The sequence below is a fragment of the Acanthopagrus latus genome, chromosome 13, assembly GCF_904848185.1.
Source record: "Acanthopagrus latus isolate v.2019 chromosome 13, fAcaLat1.1, whole genome shotgun sequence".
Classification (NCBI taxonomy): Eukaryota; Metazoa; Chordata; class Actinopteri; order Spariformes; family Sparidae; genus Acanthopagrus; species Acanthopagrus latus.
In genome coordinates, this window is record NC_051051.1 from 2,348,998 (window position 1) to 2,363,783 (window position 14,786).

Genomic DNA, 14,786 nt, shown 5'->3' on the forward strand with positions numbered 1-14,786 from the left:
ATATGGTTCATAAGTGAAGTGAACAATTCATGTAAATTGCCACAAATTGTTCCACCGAGCTGCTACTGTTCATTTGATTTGCTCAAAGAGAAGATATTATTCACAAATATTCACACAGAGAAGTTACAGTTCAGTTGAAATTCATTTATTGATAATTAAACATTTCAAAGAACATAGGACAAAATGTAATTTAAAACAAAATGATATTTGTGTTCATTGTCATTCATACAAGTTGAATGTGGCATCAAAAAAATCGCTGTTTTGGGGGAGAGGGGGAGTCGAGCGTTGAACCAGCAACCGATCCTGAGCCAGTGTTATTCAACTCTGAAATGAAGGGCCTAGAGATGTGCTCTTAAGCAAGGCACTTAACCCCGAAGTGGCCCCAGGGGCGCATTTACAAAAACTAACAACCCATCCCCGTTAAATGTCCCACGTCCAGCTCTGGCTGTGATTGCCTGGTACTCTTGAATGACGGGCTGTTAGGTACGAGACGTACTAACAACAACATGACTGCTTCTGAAAGGGTTCAGATTTAGACTAAAGGACGTGTCCTCCAAATCTTGTGTGTGTGAGCGGTCAGTATGTTGGGAGCAGGAATGTATGAGCAGAGTATGCTTGGGGGGGTAAATGTAGGGATGTGATCAGGAAAATCAAAGCAGGAAAAAAGGTTATCTCCTGTTAAAAAAAAAAAAAAAAAAAAAAAAGAAGAAAAGAGAGACAAGGGATCCATCTCCAAAAATCCTTACAAAGAAAAATCCCTGAAGACAGGTAAGGAATAGGAAGTATGGACACAGGTGTATCAGTAATGTGTGTATGTTTGAGAGTGTGTACGCGTGTTTCGGGGAGGGGCAGGAGTGTGTGGTCTGAGTGTTTACCTTAGCGGGGGGACACCCCATCGTCCACAGCATTTTCAGGCCTAACGCTGCTGTTTTCCCCATCCCACGCTACAGCTGCGTGTGGCGTACGTCCAGGGCAAGGGCTCAGTTTGGCTCCCTCCCACTCTAGCTGCAATAATCAGCAAGAGGAAGAAGGTGGCTGGAGCAGCAGCAACAACAAGGCATGCAACTAACAGTTCACATGGAGAAGGTGGAATAATGTGGATATTTTTGAGAGGCTATGTGTCACTTAACCAAAAAGCACTACGAACTGAGGTGGCGAGTAAGAAATGAGTGACAATCACGAACGGAACAGCTACTGCAAGTGATATTAAAATACAGGTGGAATCAGGTGTGCGTTAGTATAATCTGCACCTGCGAGTCTGCTTTACTTGAGTAATGCAATGAACCCAGTTGAAATACAGTGTGGGGTTGTATAGGTGTGGAATGAATGCAGAGTGATCCTGTGTCAAAAATGAGGTGTGTGTTTCTGGTGAGATCAGACGAGGGTAAAGGAAAAGGTCGTCGGCCCTTCTCACTGCTGCTCGGGATAAATCTGCCGCCTTTTGCTGTATCTGAAACCACCATCGTGCTCACCTGCAGCACCTACACCGTCACCTGGTATCCGCTCAGTCAGTAACCCTACAATACAGAGCAACACACCACACTGCACCGCAGTCAGGAAAAGATAAACCTGTACTTGCTCTGCACTCAGAAACGCTGGAAAAATGCTTCACCTTTCACTTCAAATGTGATTTCATAGCGCATTTAGTTCGTACAACCCACCACTCGCTACATGCTACAAGCATGATGGTAATCCTTCCCAGCCACTGCCACACAAACGGCTCACCTGTTCTTATTGTTATACACACTGGTACACAACTGTCCTACTTCATCTCGCCTACTTGCCATCTCAAACCGTTAAAGGAAGAAATACAATCAATTCATCTTAGTATTAACAGTCAATGTTTTCCCCGTTCAACCAAATATTGGTCGCCATTTCATTTTCAGTTTAAAATAAGTTTGGTTTTTTCTTTTAGTATTTACAAGAGTTACCAAGTTGTACAATTTCAGGTATGAAAACTAACTCAACTTTCAGGTTTCCAATGAGAGCAGAGGTGATGACGGCAGCTGACGGGACCAGAATTAAAGCCAACGATAGAAAATGTCTAAAAAAACCAAAAGGAAATCTAAGTAGAATTTGTCGGATTGTTTTAACATCACTGGCTGAATGCTGCCATTCCTCTTGCTTTTATAAATGCAAATATGTACAAAACCAACAAAAAAAAGCAACTCTTCTCCTTCAGTGGGAAAATATTCCAAAAACCTGGGTTCAACTGAGAAACACCCAAAACTAAAGAAAGAAGTGAATGCATTCACTTTTCTGTTTCACACAGGATGCAACTGAACACAAAACTGAACTGGAAAGAGATGAATTACTTCTATTCAAATGTTTTAGAGGCAAACGCCGACCTTTAAAACAAAAACTCTAGGACACATTCAACTCCTGAGAGCGGGATTTGTTTGTTCCGTCTTCATGTGTTTGTGTTTCGGACATACAGAGAGCCGAGCAGGAAAACACAACAAAGGTACATCATGGCAAACTGCTCAGAGACAACAGCCCAGTCATTTATCTAAATTTAAATGGCTGAAACATTTGAACGACTGCAGTGTATTTCTACTCTGTCGTTATCGAGGTCATGTCAAAAATTCACACTCAGCTATCCCTCCAGGAATGCACGTATAACAACAGACTGCTAATTTCCATCATAAATTAAGCAAACTGGATTGAACAGGAAGGCCTGTGTGGACTACAAATGAACCCTGTGCTAATTCCTCACATCTCAAAACCAACAGGTAGAATCTGCTGCAACATAATCTGAGTGACACGCTTATCCTGCAATTTATTCAGGGTTTCTTTTACAGATCAAAGATTCCCGTGACCCAAACTTGAGAGGGACAAAAATTATACACCACTTAAGAGTGATCATGTATAATCACTTTAGAAGCACTAAACCTGTCAGCTCAGTGAATCCAGCCTGAAACATATTCATAAGACTGTCTGGTCAATTACATCCTCAGTCTTTAGAAAAAGGTTCTCCAGGAGAGGCATAATGAACCGGACGATGTGACGCTCAAACCCGATTTAACATCAGTTCTGCTTTCTTTTCTAGTCAACATGTGTTAAAATTCAGCAAAAGAACAGGTTGTTACGAAAGGGTCAGTGAAGCTGAACCCAAACAACAGCCTGTTAGATACTCCACACAACATGTTCTCAGGTGTGTGTGTGTGGTTGGATCCATTTTGTTTTTAATTGTAATCATGGAAGAAAAAAATTTGTCTAATCTGACCTGAATCTCAAACACTGCAAGACTGAACCAACCAGAAATAGAGCCAATTTGCCAGATGGATAGTTTTCTCTTTTTGCTGCGGTGCCAGTTCACTGTTAATGAAGGAATATAACCGTTTATTGTATTAGTTTGACATGAAGTTTGTACTGTATGTACGCGTTATGCAGAGTATTTAAAGGCCTTGATCGAGTTCAAACAAAAGCTTCACCAGCGAGTCTGACTCTGTGCCAAGAAACGTTTCAGCTTCTTTAACTTTCAACCAGGAGCCCGCTGTGCCTCTATAACATTTAACAGAATCTGTGAACATGAATGATGATACTCCAACATTAGCTGTCCAACTTATATCTCCCTCTCTGCTTCTCCAAACGCCTCGTTAACTGATTATCCACTCGACCGCCACCGACTAACAGGCAAGCTAGTTAGAAACTCGGATACGATGGAGAAAAGGGGAGATGCTTCAGATTTAAAGCACACTCGAGTTGCAACATCGCTCCCTCTCTGATTTTCCTCTTTAAACTGTCCCTTATGTAAATACACATGCACACACACACACACGCACACACACACACGTCTGCAGTGTGGAAGGAGTGTTTAGGGTTGGGACTATCGGTAAGGGGGTTCTGGCGTGTGGTAAGGGTAATCATTGCGCTGGGGCATGGGTTGCCCGTGTGCGGCTGTCTGCTCATACGGTGTGGATGAGGAGTAGCTTCCTGCTGCTGTGTAAGCTCCCGATGAATCATATGCTCCCGGTGCGCCGTAGCCTCCGGATGCGGCATAGCTTCCTGACGAAGTGTCGTAGTTCCCAGATGAAGCGCTGTAGCTCCCAGTTGAGGAGTCGTAACTTCCTGAAGTGTCATATGTTCCCGGCGGTGGGTAGGCTCCTGATGCGGCATAGGATGGAGGTGCTGAGTACGTCCCCGGCGGCGCAGGTGCTGTGGTGGAGGCCTGTGCCTGTGTTGTGGCCGGTGGAGGTGGAGGAGGTGGTGGAGGGGGAGGGGGATTGGTGTAGGCATACTGGAGGTACTGGTACTGTTGCTGGTACTGTTGATACTGTTGATACTGATGCATTTGCTGGTAGTACTCTGAGTAAGACCTGAGCAGAAACACATTTTTCCATTGTTTAACGTTGTTGTCAAGCAGTTTGTAATAATTGCTCGATCAGTGCTATGTTAACAAATTATCATTGTTATTATATGTGCGAATGGAAGCAGACTTGCGCCGTATTAGCCCGGGCCTCGTATTACTCGAGCAATTAGCAAAAATTGTGGAGATCATCTGTGATTTTATTCACATAATGGTCAGGTCCGTAATTTGTAGTCAGTAGTAAATCCACTGAACATTGTTCAGTCAGCGCTGAGTTTAAAAGAGAGACTGAAGTTAAGGATATGACAGAAGTAGCCACTGTTTGTGGCTTCCGTGTGGTTTGTGCATGGGCAACTCCCTCAGACATCACTAAGAAGCCACATGACTCCCTCCCACCCTTAACAACTTCCCTCATCAGCTTCATAAAAAACATGATGTGTCTAATTCATAAATGTTTTGATTAATACTTTCTAAAACAAGCTTGACTTGACTACTTAGATGTAGTCTGATGATGCATGTGATCTGCTGCTTGCTACTGTTTCCCATTTTTTCCGGCCACGCTCATGATGATGACTGAGTACATGGGGGGGGGAAACAGAAAAGGCAAACTTGTCCACTGGCCATGTCGAAGGAGTTAATTGCTGATTATTAACAGCTCCACATGCGTTTTAGAGACCCACATATACACACATTTTCTGTGTAAAAGTGGCGTCAGTTATTCGCAGTCATTTTTCCAACTGTTTTCTGTTGTCAGACTGCTAAACAAGGATGGAACATAACCCTGTCTCTTAACATGAGGTACAGCAGTCAACACTATGATGTGGGATCAGATATATTACTGCTTTGGACAGTTAAAAGAGGAGAAATAAAAAAGTTGTCACATTCAACAACAGCTACAAGGCATCTGTTACTTACTGCTTTGTGTGTTTTTGCTTAAATGCATAAAGTGGGTAAAAGAAATTAACCTAGCCTAACTTATCCTCGTCTTACAAGACCCGTGCGAATAGGGCTTTAATATGTTTATTTTTCCATCTGCCTCCATCCTATAACACATGTGATAAGTGTACCTAGCAACAGGATCTGACCCTTCAGGAGCGCTGGTTGCAGCTGGGGGCTCTTCAGGTCCTCCAGGTGGTGTCGGCAGCAGGGCGCGGCGTTTGGGTCGTATCTGAGCGAAGGAACCTGGAACTGGGTCGGGGAGGAGGGGTGCTCGATTCCCTCGGATTGGGCTGCGGTCCCGCTCGTTCTCTGAAGCTGCTGCTTTTCTCCCTGCTTGCTGTTCTGCCAGAACCTTTAAGTGAAGATATGTCAGTCAATACATGAAAGCGACAACATTCATGGAGAACATTAACTAATAAATGTTTAAAAAGGACCTTCTGTCCCTCCTGGAAGAACTTGGCTCTTGCTGCCTCGAAAAGCGTTGTTGGATCTGGTGCAGTCTGTGGCTCTACTTCTTCAACGGGGGCGGCTACTGCAGAACTATGATTGGCAATATCTTGGTACACCTGGTCAGCGACAGATCCATACACCTGGCTGGCAAGGGCGCCGTATATCACCCCATCTGCACCTTTAGCGCTTGTGATGCCTTTAAGAGCAGCGTACGTGGGGTCAAAAGATGTGGTGTTGTAGAATGAATTATGGACACTTTGTTGAACCTGCAAAGAAAAATGAAAGACAAAAACTTTCTCAGTACACCCAAACTTAATTCATCTACACAATAATAATGGAGATGAATACATAGGGGTATTCAAAATATTTTTTATCTTATTTTTTACAAAAAGTGGGGAGATGGACTAACTAACAACTGCCTTTCCACAGCTGTCTCAGATCGTCTAAGATGGTCGATGCTCTGTTAGAGGCTCAACTCACCTGGATGGGTAGTCCAGCTGCAGCTGCTGCAGCGGCTGCTAACACTGCTGCTTGGCTCTGGTGATGCTCTAGTGATGGGGGTGGTCTTGGAAGAAGACCACCTGTAAGGAGAAGAGAGCAGAAAACATAATGAGAACTTGCACAGGCTGCCTAATGCATTCAATTACATGCAAAACACTTGCAAACAAATTGAGCCTTAATCTCCACCTGCTGCTAGACCCCCTGAATTTCCAGCTGTTGCAATCTGGTTGATCAAAGGTTGGGCTTTGGACAGCTCGACAGCCAACTGGCGGCCCTTGTACATGGTCCCGTTAAGTGCATCAATGGCTGCCATGGCCTCCTCCTTTCTCTCCATATGCACAAATGCATAGCCAACATTTGAGCATAATCTGGCTGTAGATCGCACAGGAAGCAGAGAGATTAGTTGGCATGATTTCAGAATAAAAAGAAAACATTCCATTTGTACATTGTCACTTTTTGTTTGGCATTGTACATTTCAAAGAAACCCAGCTGTCTAAATACAGGGCTCACAGAAAACTTTACAACACTAATCTCACATGCAAAGCAGAACTTCTTATCTAAAATCTGACTGCTATTTCTGTCGCATCATGGTGACTGGTCAGTTAGTGGCTTCCTAACTCACCTTTGACTTTATCACAGTCTAAAACTCTTCCAAAGGTTGAGAACAGCCCGTGCAAGTCATCTGCCGAACATGTGGCGCTGAGGTTCCCCACAAACACTTTAGTGGAGTTGGGTGGACGTGCACGGGACTCCTCGACCACCAGGGGCCTGCCTCTGTACTCTTTGCCATCAAGATGCCGGATGGCCCTGTTGGAGCAAGAATTATCTTTGTTATCATCATCAGGTGTACAGCAGATGAGGCTAACAGTAATATTACAAATAGGGCTGCCCTCTAAATCTCAAGATGAGTTTCAGGGCACAGAATTGGTGCTGGAGTCTCGTCAAATACTGGTAATATATATAACGCATGACCAATACCTTTTTTGGGGGTTAATGAGGATACCAATATTAAGGAGTAAAAATTTGAATTGATATCAGAAATATATGCAAATTTCTTGCAGTGATCTCACATATTTGGTTGTCAAACGCTTGTGACAAAAGATATGAAATGGACGCAGGATATTTTATATTAATCTTTACTGCCCTAACTTACAACAGTGCACTGAAGCAGTGAACATCACTGAGAATTTTAATTAAAAATCATCTCTATTTTATGCATTATAATCCCCCCCCCTAAAATATAATATAAGTTTAAGTTTAATAAAACTAATAACAGAATGCCTTTATAATCAGCTCATATCAGGTAATTTCTACCTTGTTTCACTATATATGTGATCAGCTAAAAAAATGAAAATACTCAAGTAAAAAGGACCTCAAATTTCTACCGAAGAACAGTTGTACAAAAGTTTATTTCATTATTGATTGGTCTAACACTCAACACTCTGATCACCAAGATTTCCACAACAAACTTATGAGTATCTGTCCCAAATAACAGGCCTCAGTCTCCTTGTTTTCTATAATATAGAATAATAGAGAATACAACAAGTGTATGTATTTTTGTATTCATTCTGAACGTTACCAGTGCAAATATTTTCTTTAGGTTGTTTAAACTTCTATCTCATATTTAAATACACAACAACAGGAGAATCAACAGCTGTGAGACACATTTCACTGAAATGTTGACTGGTTTTCATGTCAAACTGGTCCAACCAGTTCAGGAAACTAACGCAACTCATAGTTGTACCTGCTGGACAAAAGTACCCAAAACTACCTGTTTAAGTGTGTGTGTCAAAAGATATTTGCAGATAACATTTCAAAGCCCCATCGTACGTAATATCTATGATATGCAAAGACATTTATAGAGCAGCAGTTCATTCATAATGTAAAACAGTGGTAATGAACAGTGGATTACCTGTCTGCTGCCCCTTCTCCCTTCAGTGTAACGAAGGCATACTGTCGGAGCAAAGAGCAGGTGTTGATCTCTCCATATGGAGCAAAGAGCTTGGTTAGCTCGTCGTGAGTTGCATCTAAAGGAAGGTTCCCCACAAACAACTTCACGTTCTCACCGCTCATCTCTGTATCAACCAGGCATCTGCAAGAGTCAACAGGAGGCGTTGGTTAGGTTGGACAGCGCTAACCGGGCTAACGCTAACTGTTAGCTAGTTAGTGAATCTCAACAGATCATTCACGCTTTGACCAAATTCAGCTGGAGTGCTTTTACCAAATGGAATTACTGTTAGGAATTCAATGTATTTCACGGCTACTCGATGAAAGGGAAATGACCATTAGCTAGTTAGGTATTATTAGCAAAGCTAATAAAACCGTTAACTTTCGCGGCGAAAATGTATCCAATTAAATTAGAGGCAGCCGGTTTACTTGCCGATCGACGAATACACGGTGACATGATTATGGCTGTATGGTTACACGGAAGCTCAGTTTCACGACCAACAGTGAGCTAAAACTAATACCACTGGCCATTTTGTAAAACGCAAACATTACCGATGAGGCTAACGCTAGCTATGCTAGCTAGCTAAAGCTAACGTACTGGTTTTCATCATAGTGGCTCAAAACGTTCGCTTAAACTACCGCTCCGCCACCTGTACGAGCTATTATTATGTATATTAGCTGCCGTAAATCCTTTGGCATTTTAAATTGATTGAAAGATGAAGGAAAAGCGTAAATTACACCAGCACAGTAGCTAGACAGGCTTCTTACCCAACGCGGTCGTGTGGAGCTGTATTTCAAACCTCACATCCGGCTCCGGTTTCATTCGGTGCCTGTGGCCGCCATGGGGGCGCAGTTTCCTCCGTCCCCGTGTTATTCCATCACGTTTGTGTTGCGGCTCACACAAGATGGTTCCTGACACCACGGGCTCATCAAATGGTTCTCGGTCTGCAGGCTACAAACTGAATGACTCATCAGATCATAAATAATGTTTAATATTATATGTTTCTGGGTTGGGCATGACGTCATCCACTTGATAATGTTCACAAGGCCTAAAAACAACAGTGATTTACTGAGTGGCTATTAAAATCAAAATTAAAAAACAAGTCGCAATTATAAGATAAAGAGTTATAAAACAAGTAAGCAAAGAGTATTAAATAGATTATTACTGGTTATAAATCAAGCTTCTTTGGAAATTATTTTCAGTCAATGATGTGGAAGGGCCATTTCTACCAGTTTAAAATAAATAAATAATGAAAACATCGCGTTGATTAATAATGAAATTAAAATTTAAAAAAAAATCCCACTGATATTTATTAATTTAAAGGTTATAATCATGACATAAAAAGATAAGAATTGTTTTTGTATGTGTGATGGAACAAAAAAAAATCGAAATTAATATATTAAAAAATCAAATCATTAAATAAAAAGGAAAAAATGTGAGATTCAAAGGCGAGATAAAAATTCAAATAATGATTTATTATGAGATAAATATAAAATACCTCAATTTTTTATCTCATCATTATGACTTTATCTAGAATTTTGCTTTTCATAATCATAGCAATATTTTCATAGTTCATAGTTTTCATACACTCTTTTCTTCTACTGGCTAAAATGTGCTTCCATATAATTCACCAAAGAAGCTAAAGGAGAAGTTGGGCAACTTTTAAGCTTTGTTGTTATACTGTTACATTACCAATATTAGGAGCCTACTTTTATTTTGAAACTTGTACAGGAAACATTGTGGCACAGTATTTAATGTAAATACAATGAGCCTATGCTACTAATATTATACATACTAGCATACTGACGGTCTTGCTGTGGGTGTAATAAAGTATTACCACAGTAATAATTCACTGGGACACGTGAGCCTCGCTCTCATGACTGTGACGTGTCTGTTCCAGGTGGGAGGGGGGAGGAGCCAAAGAGGAGCGCGACCTCTCTGGATCTCGGAGCACAGGTTGTGACAGGCCGGAGTGGAGGAGAAGTTGACTTTACATCGCGGAAAAGTTAATGGGAGATTGAGGAACATGTCGCCGTGAAGTGGAGTCGGTGGACAGAAGAGGAAGAAGGTTCCGGCCGCAGAGGTGAACAGCAAGTCCGGGAATGTTGGAAGCACCGCGCAGGATCCAGTAGATCAGACCAGGTGGGTGACTGTACAGCAGGAAGGAAAAGTCAGCTGTAAGGTGTGCAGGAATGTGTGCTGCAGACCCAGGTAGCTCTAAAGACAGATTTATTAAACAGGCTATCAGGAAATAACTATATAATTATAATTGTCTTTATTTTTAACAGTTAACACGTCGCCTTCTGTCTCATCTGTGTGTCTGTGTCTCACACGTCTGCATCCCACAGTGCTGTTTGATTTAAGCTCTGTCTGAGCCGCTGCACTTTACCAAGTCTGGACTTGCTGTCCCAAGCCAGGCACATTTATTACGCAGGTGTGAAGCCATCCCACCCATCCTGCTGATGAATGTGAGCCACAGGGACAGATAATAACAGTCTGCATGATCAGCTGCAGGACAATTAATTACCATGTGGGTTTATTTCTTGTGTGTAGATGGCGCAGCAGGAAGAACCACTGTACGACTTCCCCGAGCCCAGCCAGCCCTCGCAGCGCAAGCTCATGGGGCACCACAGGGGCCGGGGGTCTCTGAGGAGCATCAGCGTACTGGACCGTCTCCTGCTCACGGTTCCTGTCTGGCTTCAGCTGTCAATCAATCCTGCCACAGCGCTGCACATTCTGCAGAGGGAGCCGCCCGGGGTCAGAACCACATCCACTCAAACACAAGAACGCACAGCATTTGTGCTAAAGGGGAATTCCAGTGAACTTAAGATAAATTCTTATGTTTTTTTTTTCTTTCACTGTGTGAAAGTTAAATAGGTTAATGTGCATGTAAAAGATCTTGAAAGTTAGAAAGGTCAAAAGTTGCACCGACAGACGCTCCTCTCTCCCACAGAAAACACTGCTCCTCAAACGCCTCGCCTGTAATCCTGTGACTTTTCGACATCACACTGTGTCACCATGTCACACATTTGCATGATTTATGCCGAGTGGCTAGTTTGGGGCGTACGAATTCATTTAGCACAGCTGCTCTGTTGTTAGCGGTGCTGGGTCAGGCGTGTGTGAGCTGACCAATCAGAGCAGACTGGCTACCTTAAAGAGACAGGAGCTAAAACTACGACTTTGGTTACTTCTTTCTGTTTATGACTGTAGCTACTGTTAGCTTTATAGCTCAGTTAGCTGCGCAGTTAGCCGGAATATTTGTGTCTACACCGCTAGTACAGGACCGTTGGTTTTGGACCAGGTTTTTGGAGCTTCACAGCTGTGTCAGGGCTACTGGGCCGAACATGTAAATATAGGGCCCAGGTTTAAAAATACAGAATTCCCCTTTAACACACATACACACAGACCTCTGTCCATGTTCTACACACTCACACGTGCCCTCAGTGATCAGCTGTGTTGACCCGCAGAACTTCCTGGTGCGCAAGTCTCGCACATCCCAGAGGAACGTGCTGTGCGTCCGGTTGGCGGACGACAGCGTTCCGTCGTTCGTCCAGCAGTTTGGGATCAGGGAGGAGCAGTCCAGCAAGAGTAAGATGCGTTCGAGTCACGTCTGTCTACACACATCTCATCATCCAAATTAAGATCCTGTGTGTGTTTATAGAATTACAAACCATGTCGTGAAGTAACTTCCTGGTGTCTCTGCAAGTCTCTGCAAGTGTATTTAGATGCTGAAGTTAATCGACTGGTAACCGACGGGTGGCTGGAATGTAGGAAATCAATTGTAAAGCTTGTGTACAGTTTATAAAATGTACCGCTACGGATCTTTAACACACAAGTGTCACTAGGTGTTTCCACAGGATTGGCTTTTAGATCAATCAAACTTTTCAGAGATCCTGTTCAGAGTATTTAGACGTCAGAGTCAGAGTCACCACCCTCTGACCTCCCTGTGCCCACAGCTCTGTCTCTGGAGACTTCAGCCATCAGCTTCCCAGATCTCCCAAGACTTATTTCCTTCTACTGTGTCAGCAGGTAAAATCTTCCTGGTCTTATTTTCCTCTCAAGTCTATTTTGGTCATTCTTCTCCTTCACTATCAACATGTGTTGACCCACAGTGTTGGTGTTAATGTCTCTTATTGTCACTGTGTGTCAGAGATGTGTTGCCGTTCCCTCTGGAGCTTCCTGAAGCCATCGCGAAGGCGACGTCCCACAAAGAGCTGGAGTCCATCTCACACATGGGAATAGGTCGGTGAAGACTTCGCCTTGTTTCCTCACAGCAGGTTTTGTAACCTCGACCTCAAAGACACGTGTCTTAAAGGAATTATTTACACAAGGCGCATGCATATTAAACACAGTAATTAACTCCCAGCTACTGAGTAACAAACAAACACTGGATAATGAGTGTGCAGGGATTTAATTCCTCCAGGCCATCAAAGGGAGAAGCAGTAGACAAGTTTACTTATGAATAATAATATAATCAACAGTATGTATGCCATGGAATATAGTCTTGCTTTTTATAACATTCTAAAAAAGTCACTTGTTTTCATGTAATAGTTAAAATAAATATTTTCCATGAAAGGATGACATTGACAATTTTTAGAATGTTGTTTTCAAGAGTTAATATTTTTGATCTTGTATGAAATGCAGTAATATTTTTTGTCATCTTTGCCACCCACATCTGCAACAACTATTCAATCCATAAATCAATTAAAAGGAAATTAGTTACTGATTATTTTGACAGATGATGGATTGTTTCAGTCACTTTGAAATGTAAGGATTTCCTGTTCTTCTTTGGTTAAAGTTAGAAATAAGTGTTTTGTTTTTCAACTGTTTATTAGACAAAAGAGGCAATTTAAAGTCTCCACTTTGGTTTCTGGGTAATTGTGAGGAGTGTTTCTCATATTTTTCAATATGAAATCAAGTAAATACTCAGCAGATTACTCGATGATTAAAATAATTGTTGGTTGCAGCTGTGAACCGTTTATCACAACATCTGTATTGTTTTATAGAATTCTGGAGTTCCCATCTAAACGTCCGTGGGCCACGAGAGGCACCGAAGCCTCAGAAGGAGGACGAGGAGGAGGAGAAGGCGGCTCCGCAGACGAGCTCTGCAGCTCAGCCTGATTCAGCTCCGCAGCCCGACTCAGACAGCCTGCTCCACTCAGCACCTGAGTCGGACAGCGCCACCCAAAGATCCGGTCCCAATGCCACCCTGTTCCACGAGTTTTGCCCAATCACGACACGCAGCCCCCGAGAGCTGGACTGTGGCTCCGGCATGGGCGCTCTCTGCTTCATCAACCCCCTTTTCCTGCAGTCCCAGACCGCCCTGTCCAGGAGGCGCATGTTCAAACGCAGCCTCAAAGTTCGGATTTCCACAGAGTCGTCGACCCTGCTGTCGCCCCCGCTTGCTCCTCCTCCTCCACCACCTCTGATGCCCAAAGCCAAAGGAAAATGTAAAGCGCTCAAACGGACACAACAAGACAGTCAGCTGGATCCCACAGTCCAGGACGCCCCCAGTCAGATGCAGGATCAGGTGGAACCAGGCCAAACGGACCGGGCTACAGCTCCGCTACCAACACTAACAGAGAATCTTCAAGAGGACTCAGACTACATGCAGCCCTCTCCAATGATCAGCCTCTCCAAGCCTCCCTTACTCCCTCCCTACCTCGCCCCGTCTGCAGCTCCCATGGCGCCTCCCCTTTTCCCCAAAGTGTCTCGGTCCCTCTCTCCACATAACTCCCCCGGCAACTCACCCTCTCTCTCACCTTATCAGTCCCCGTCTCCTTCTCCTAAGGCCCCCTTCTCTCTGTCTCCCTTCACCTCTCCATCCTTCTGCCCGCTGGCAGAGCAGGCCTATCACACACCGGCTGCTCCTTCAAGACCAGATCAGCAGAGACCAGAGGAGGAGGGAGCAGGTGTGCCTGAAAACAAGGATGATGATGATGAGACTGATGAGGAACTGTGCAAAAAGCAGAAAGAGGAGGAGGAAGAGGAGGGTTTGGTGTTAGGGATGAATGCTGCTACTCTGAGTGACACAGACAGCTGCAGCTCCTTCTGCAGCCTGGAGGGGGCAGCAGAGACTCCACCGCACTCACCTGTCGAACAGGTGAGCGGGACGAGCCTCTAACGATCAAACATTACAGACTGTAACAGAATGTTGTGATATCTCATGACAGCATCCCAGAGAGTCAGAAGATGTTTTTAGAAGAGAGACAAGCTTTAAATTAAACAAGTTGAACAAAACCAAAGATTTTAATGGTGTTTTAACTGCAAATGTAACCTTTTATATTCCAATGCCAACATTTTTGTAAGTATTGGTCATATTTTCAAATTCAAATTCACATCACCAGAGTAGCTGCTAACTGCTGTAGCCACCGTTAGCTCACTTAGCTGTGCAGCTTTCGTGTTGATGAGGATGAGGCTAGCCAGTAGCATGCTAACATCAGTAGATATCTCTGCAAAGCAAAACATGTCATAATGACAAAACTGTTATTTAAAGGTCATTTTTTAATGTTTTTAACTGAGATTCTTACACGTTGTCCCTTAAAAGCTGCTTTTGTACCTGTGTTCTTATGTTATTAAAATATACTGAAACTCAATCTGACTGTAGATGAAATTTTCTTTGATTCTGGGGGGAAAAAA

General features: G+C 43.3%; 2 protein-coding genes across 7 annotated transcripts; one reads left to right on the top strand and one right to left on the bottom strand.

The window, feature by feature from the left end:
• Window positions 1-123: 123 nt before the first annotated feature.
• rbm14a (RNA binding motif protein 14a) lies at window positions 124-9,089 on the bottom strand. 3 transcript variants are annotated; one of them, XM_037118702.1, is made up of 9 exons: window positions 8,915-9,088; window positions 8,112-8,291; window positions 6,822-7,006; window positions 6,386-6,571; window positions 6,179-6,279; window positions 5,683-5,964; window positions 5,377-5,600; window positions 3,915-4,319; window positions 124-1,005 (listed from the first exon to the last, which is right to left on the bottom strand). In XM_037118702.1, exons 2-9 carry the CDS (start codon window positions 8,270-8,272, stop codon window positions 1,002-1,004), a joined length of 1,548 nt encoding a protein of 515 aa, XP_036974597.1. In that variant the 5' UTR covers window positions 8,273-8,291; window positions 8,915-9,088; the 3' UTR covers window positions 124-1,001. The 3 variants fall into 3 exon arrangements, with proteins under 3 accessions (XP_036974597.1, XP_036974595.1, XP_036974594.1); XM_037118700.1 differs by having other exon boundaries at window positions 124-4,319; window positions 5,395-5,600; window positions 8,915-9,089; XM_037118699.1 differs by having other exon boundaries at window positions 124-4,319.
• Window positions 8,302-14,743, top strand: LOC119030817 (ras and Rab interactor 1-like). Of its 4 annotated transcripts, none has more exons than XM_037118705.1 (8): window positions 8,302-8,361; window positions 10,048-10,289; window positions 10,496-10,615; window positions 10,701-10,904; window positions 11,615-11,735; window positions 12,104-12,176; window positions 12,298-12,389; window positions 13,154-14,743. In XM_037118705.1, the coding sequence occupies exons 3-8, from the start codon at window positions 10,610-10,612 to the stop codon at window positions 14,269-14,271; spliced, it is 1,614 nt and encodes a 537-aa protein (XP_036974600.1). In that variant the 5' UTR covers window positions 8,302-8,361; window positions 10,048-10,289; window positions 10,496-10,609; the 3' UTR covers window positions 14,272-14,743. The 4 variants fall into 4 exon arrangements, with proteins under 4 accessions (XP_036974600.1, XP_036974598.1, XP_036974599.1 ...); XM_037118703.1 differs by having other exon boundaries at window positions 8,309-8,496; XM_037118704.1 differs by lacking the exon at window positions 8,302-8,361 and having other exon boundaries at window positions 9,705-10,289.
• Window positions 14,744-14,786: the final 43 nt, after the last annotated feature.

Excerpts from the sequence above, each read along its gene's own strand:
- rbm14a (XM_037118699.1), bottom strand. The coding sequence starts at position 8,272 with ATGAGCGGTGAGAACGTGAAGTTGTTTGTGGGGAACCTTCCTTTAGAT. Across the intron at positions 6,572-6,821 it reads AGACTGTGATAAAGTCAAAG|CCAGATTATGCTCAAATGTT; the intron begins GTGAGTTAGGAA and ends TGCGATCTACAG. Across the intron at positions 6,280-6,385 it reads TTCAGGGGGTCTAGCAGCAG|GTGGTCTTCTTCCAAGACCA; the intron begins GTGGAGATTAAG and ends TTCTCCTTACAG.
- LOC119030817 (XM_037118705.1), top strand. Across the intron at positions 11,736-12,103 it reads GGAGGAGCAGTCCAGCAAGA|CTCTGTCTCTGGAGACTTCA; the intron begins GTAAGATGCGTT and ends CTGTGCCCACAG. Across the intron at positions 12,390-13,153 it reads CATCTCACACATGGGAATAG|AATTCTGGAGTTCCCATCTA; the intron begins GTCGGTGAAGAC and ends ATTGTTTTATAG.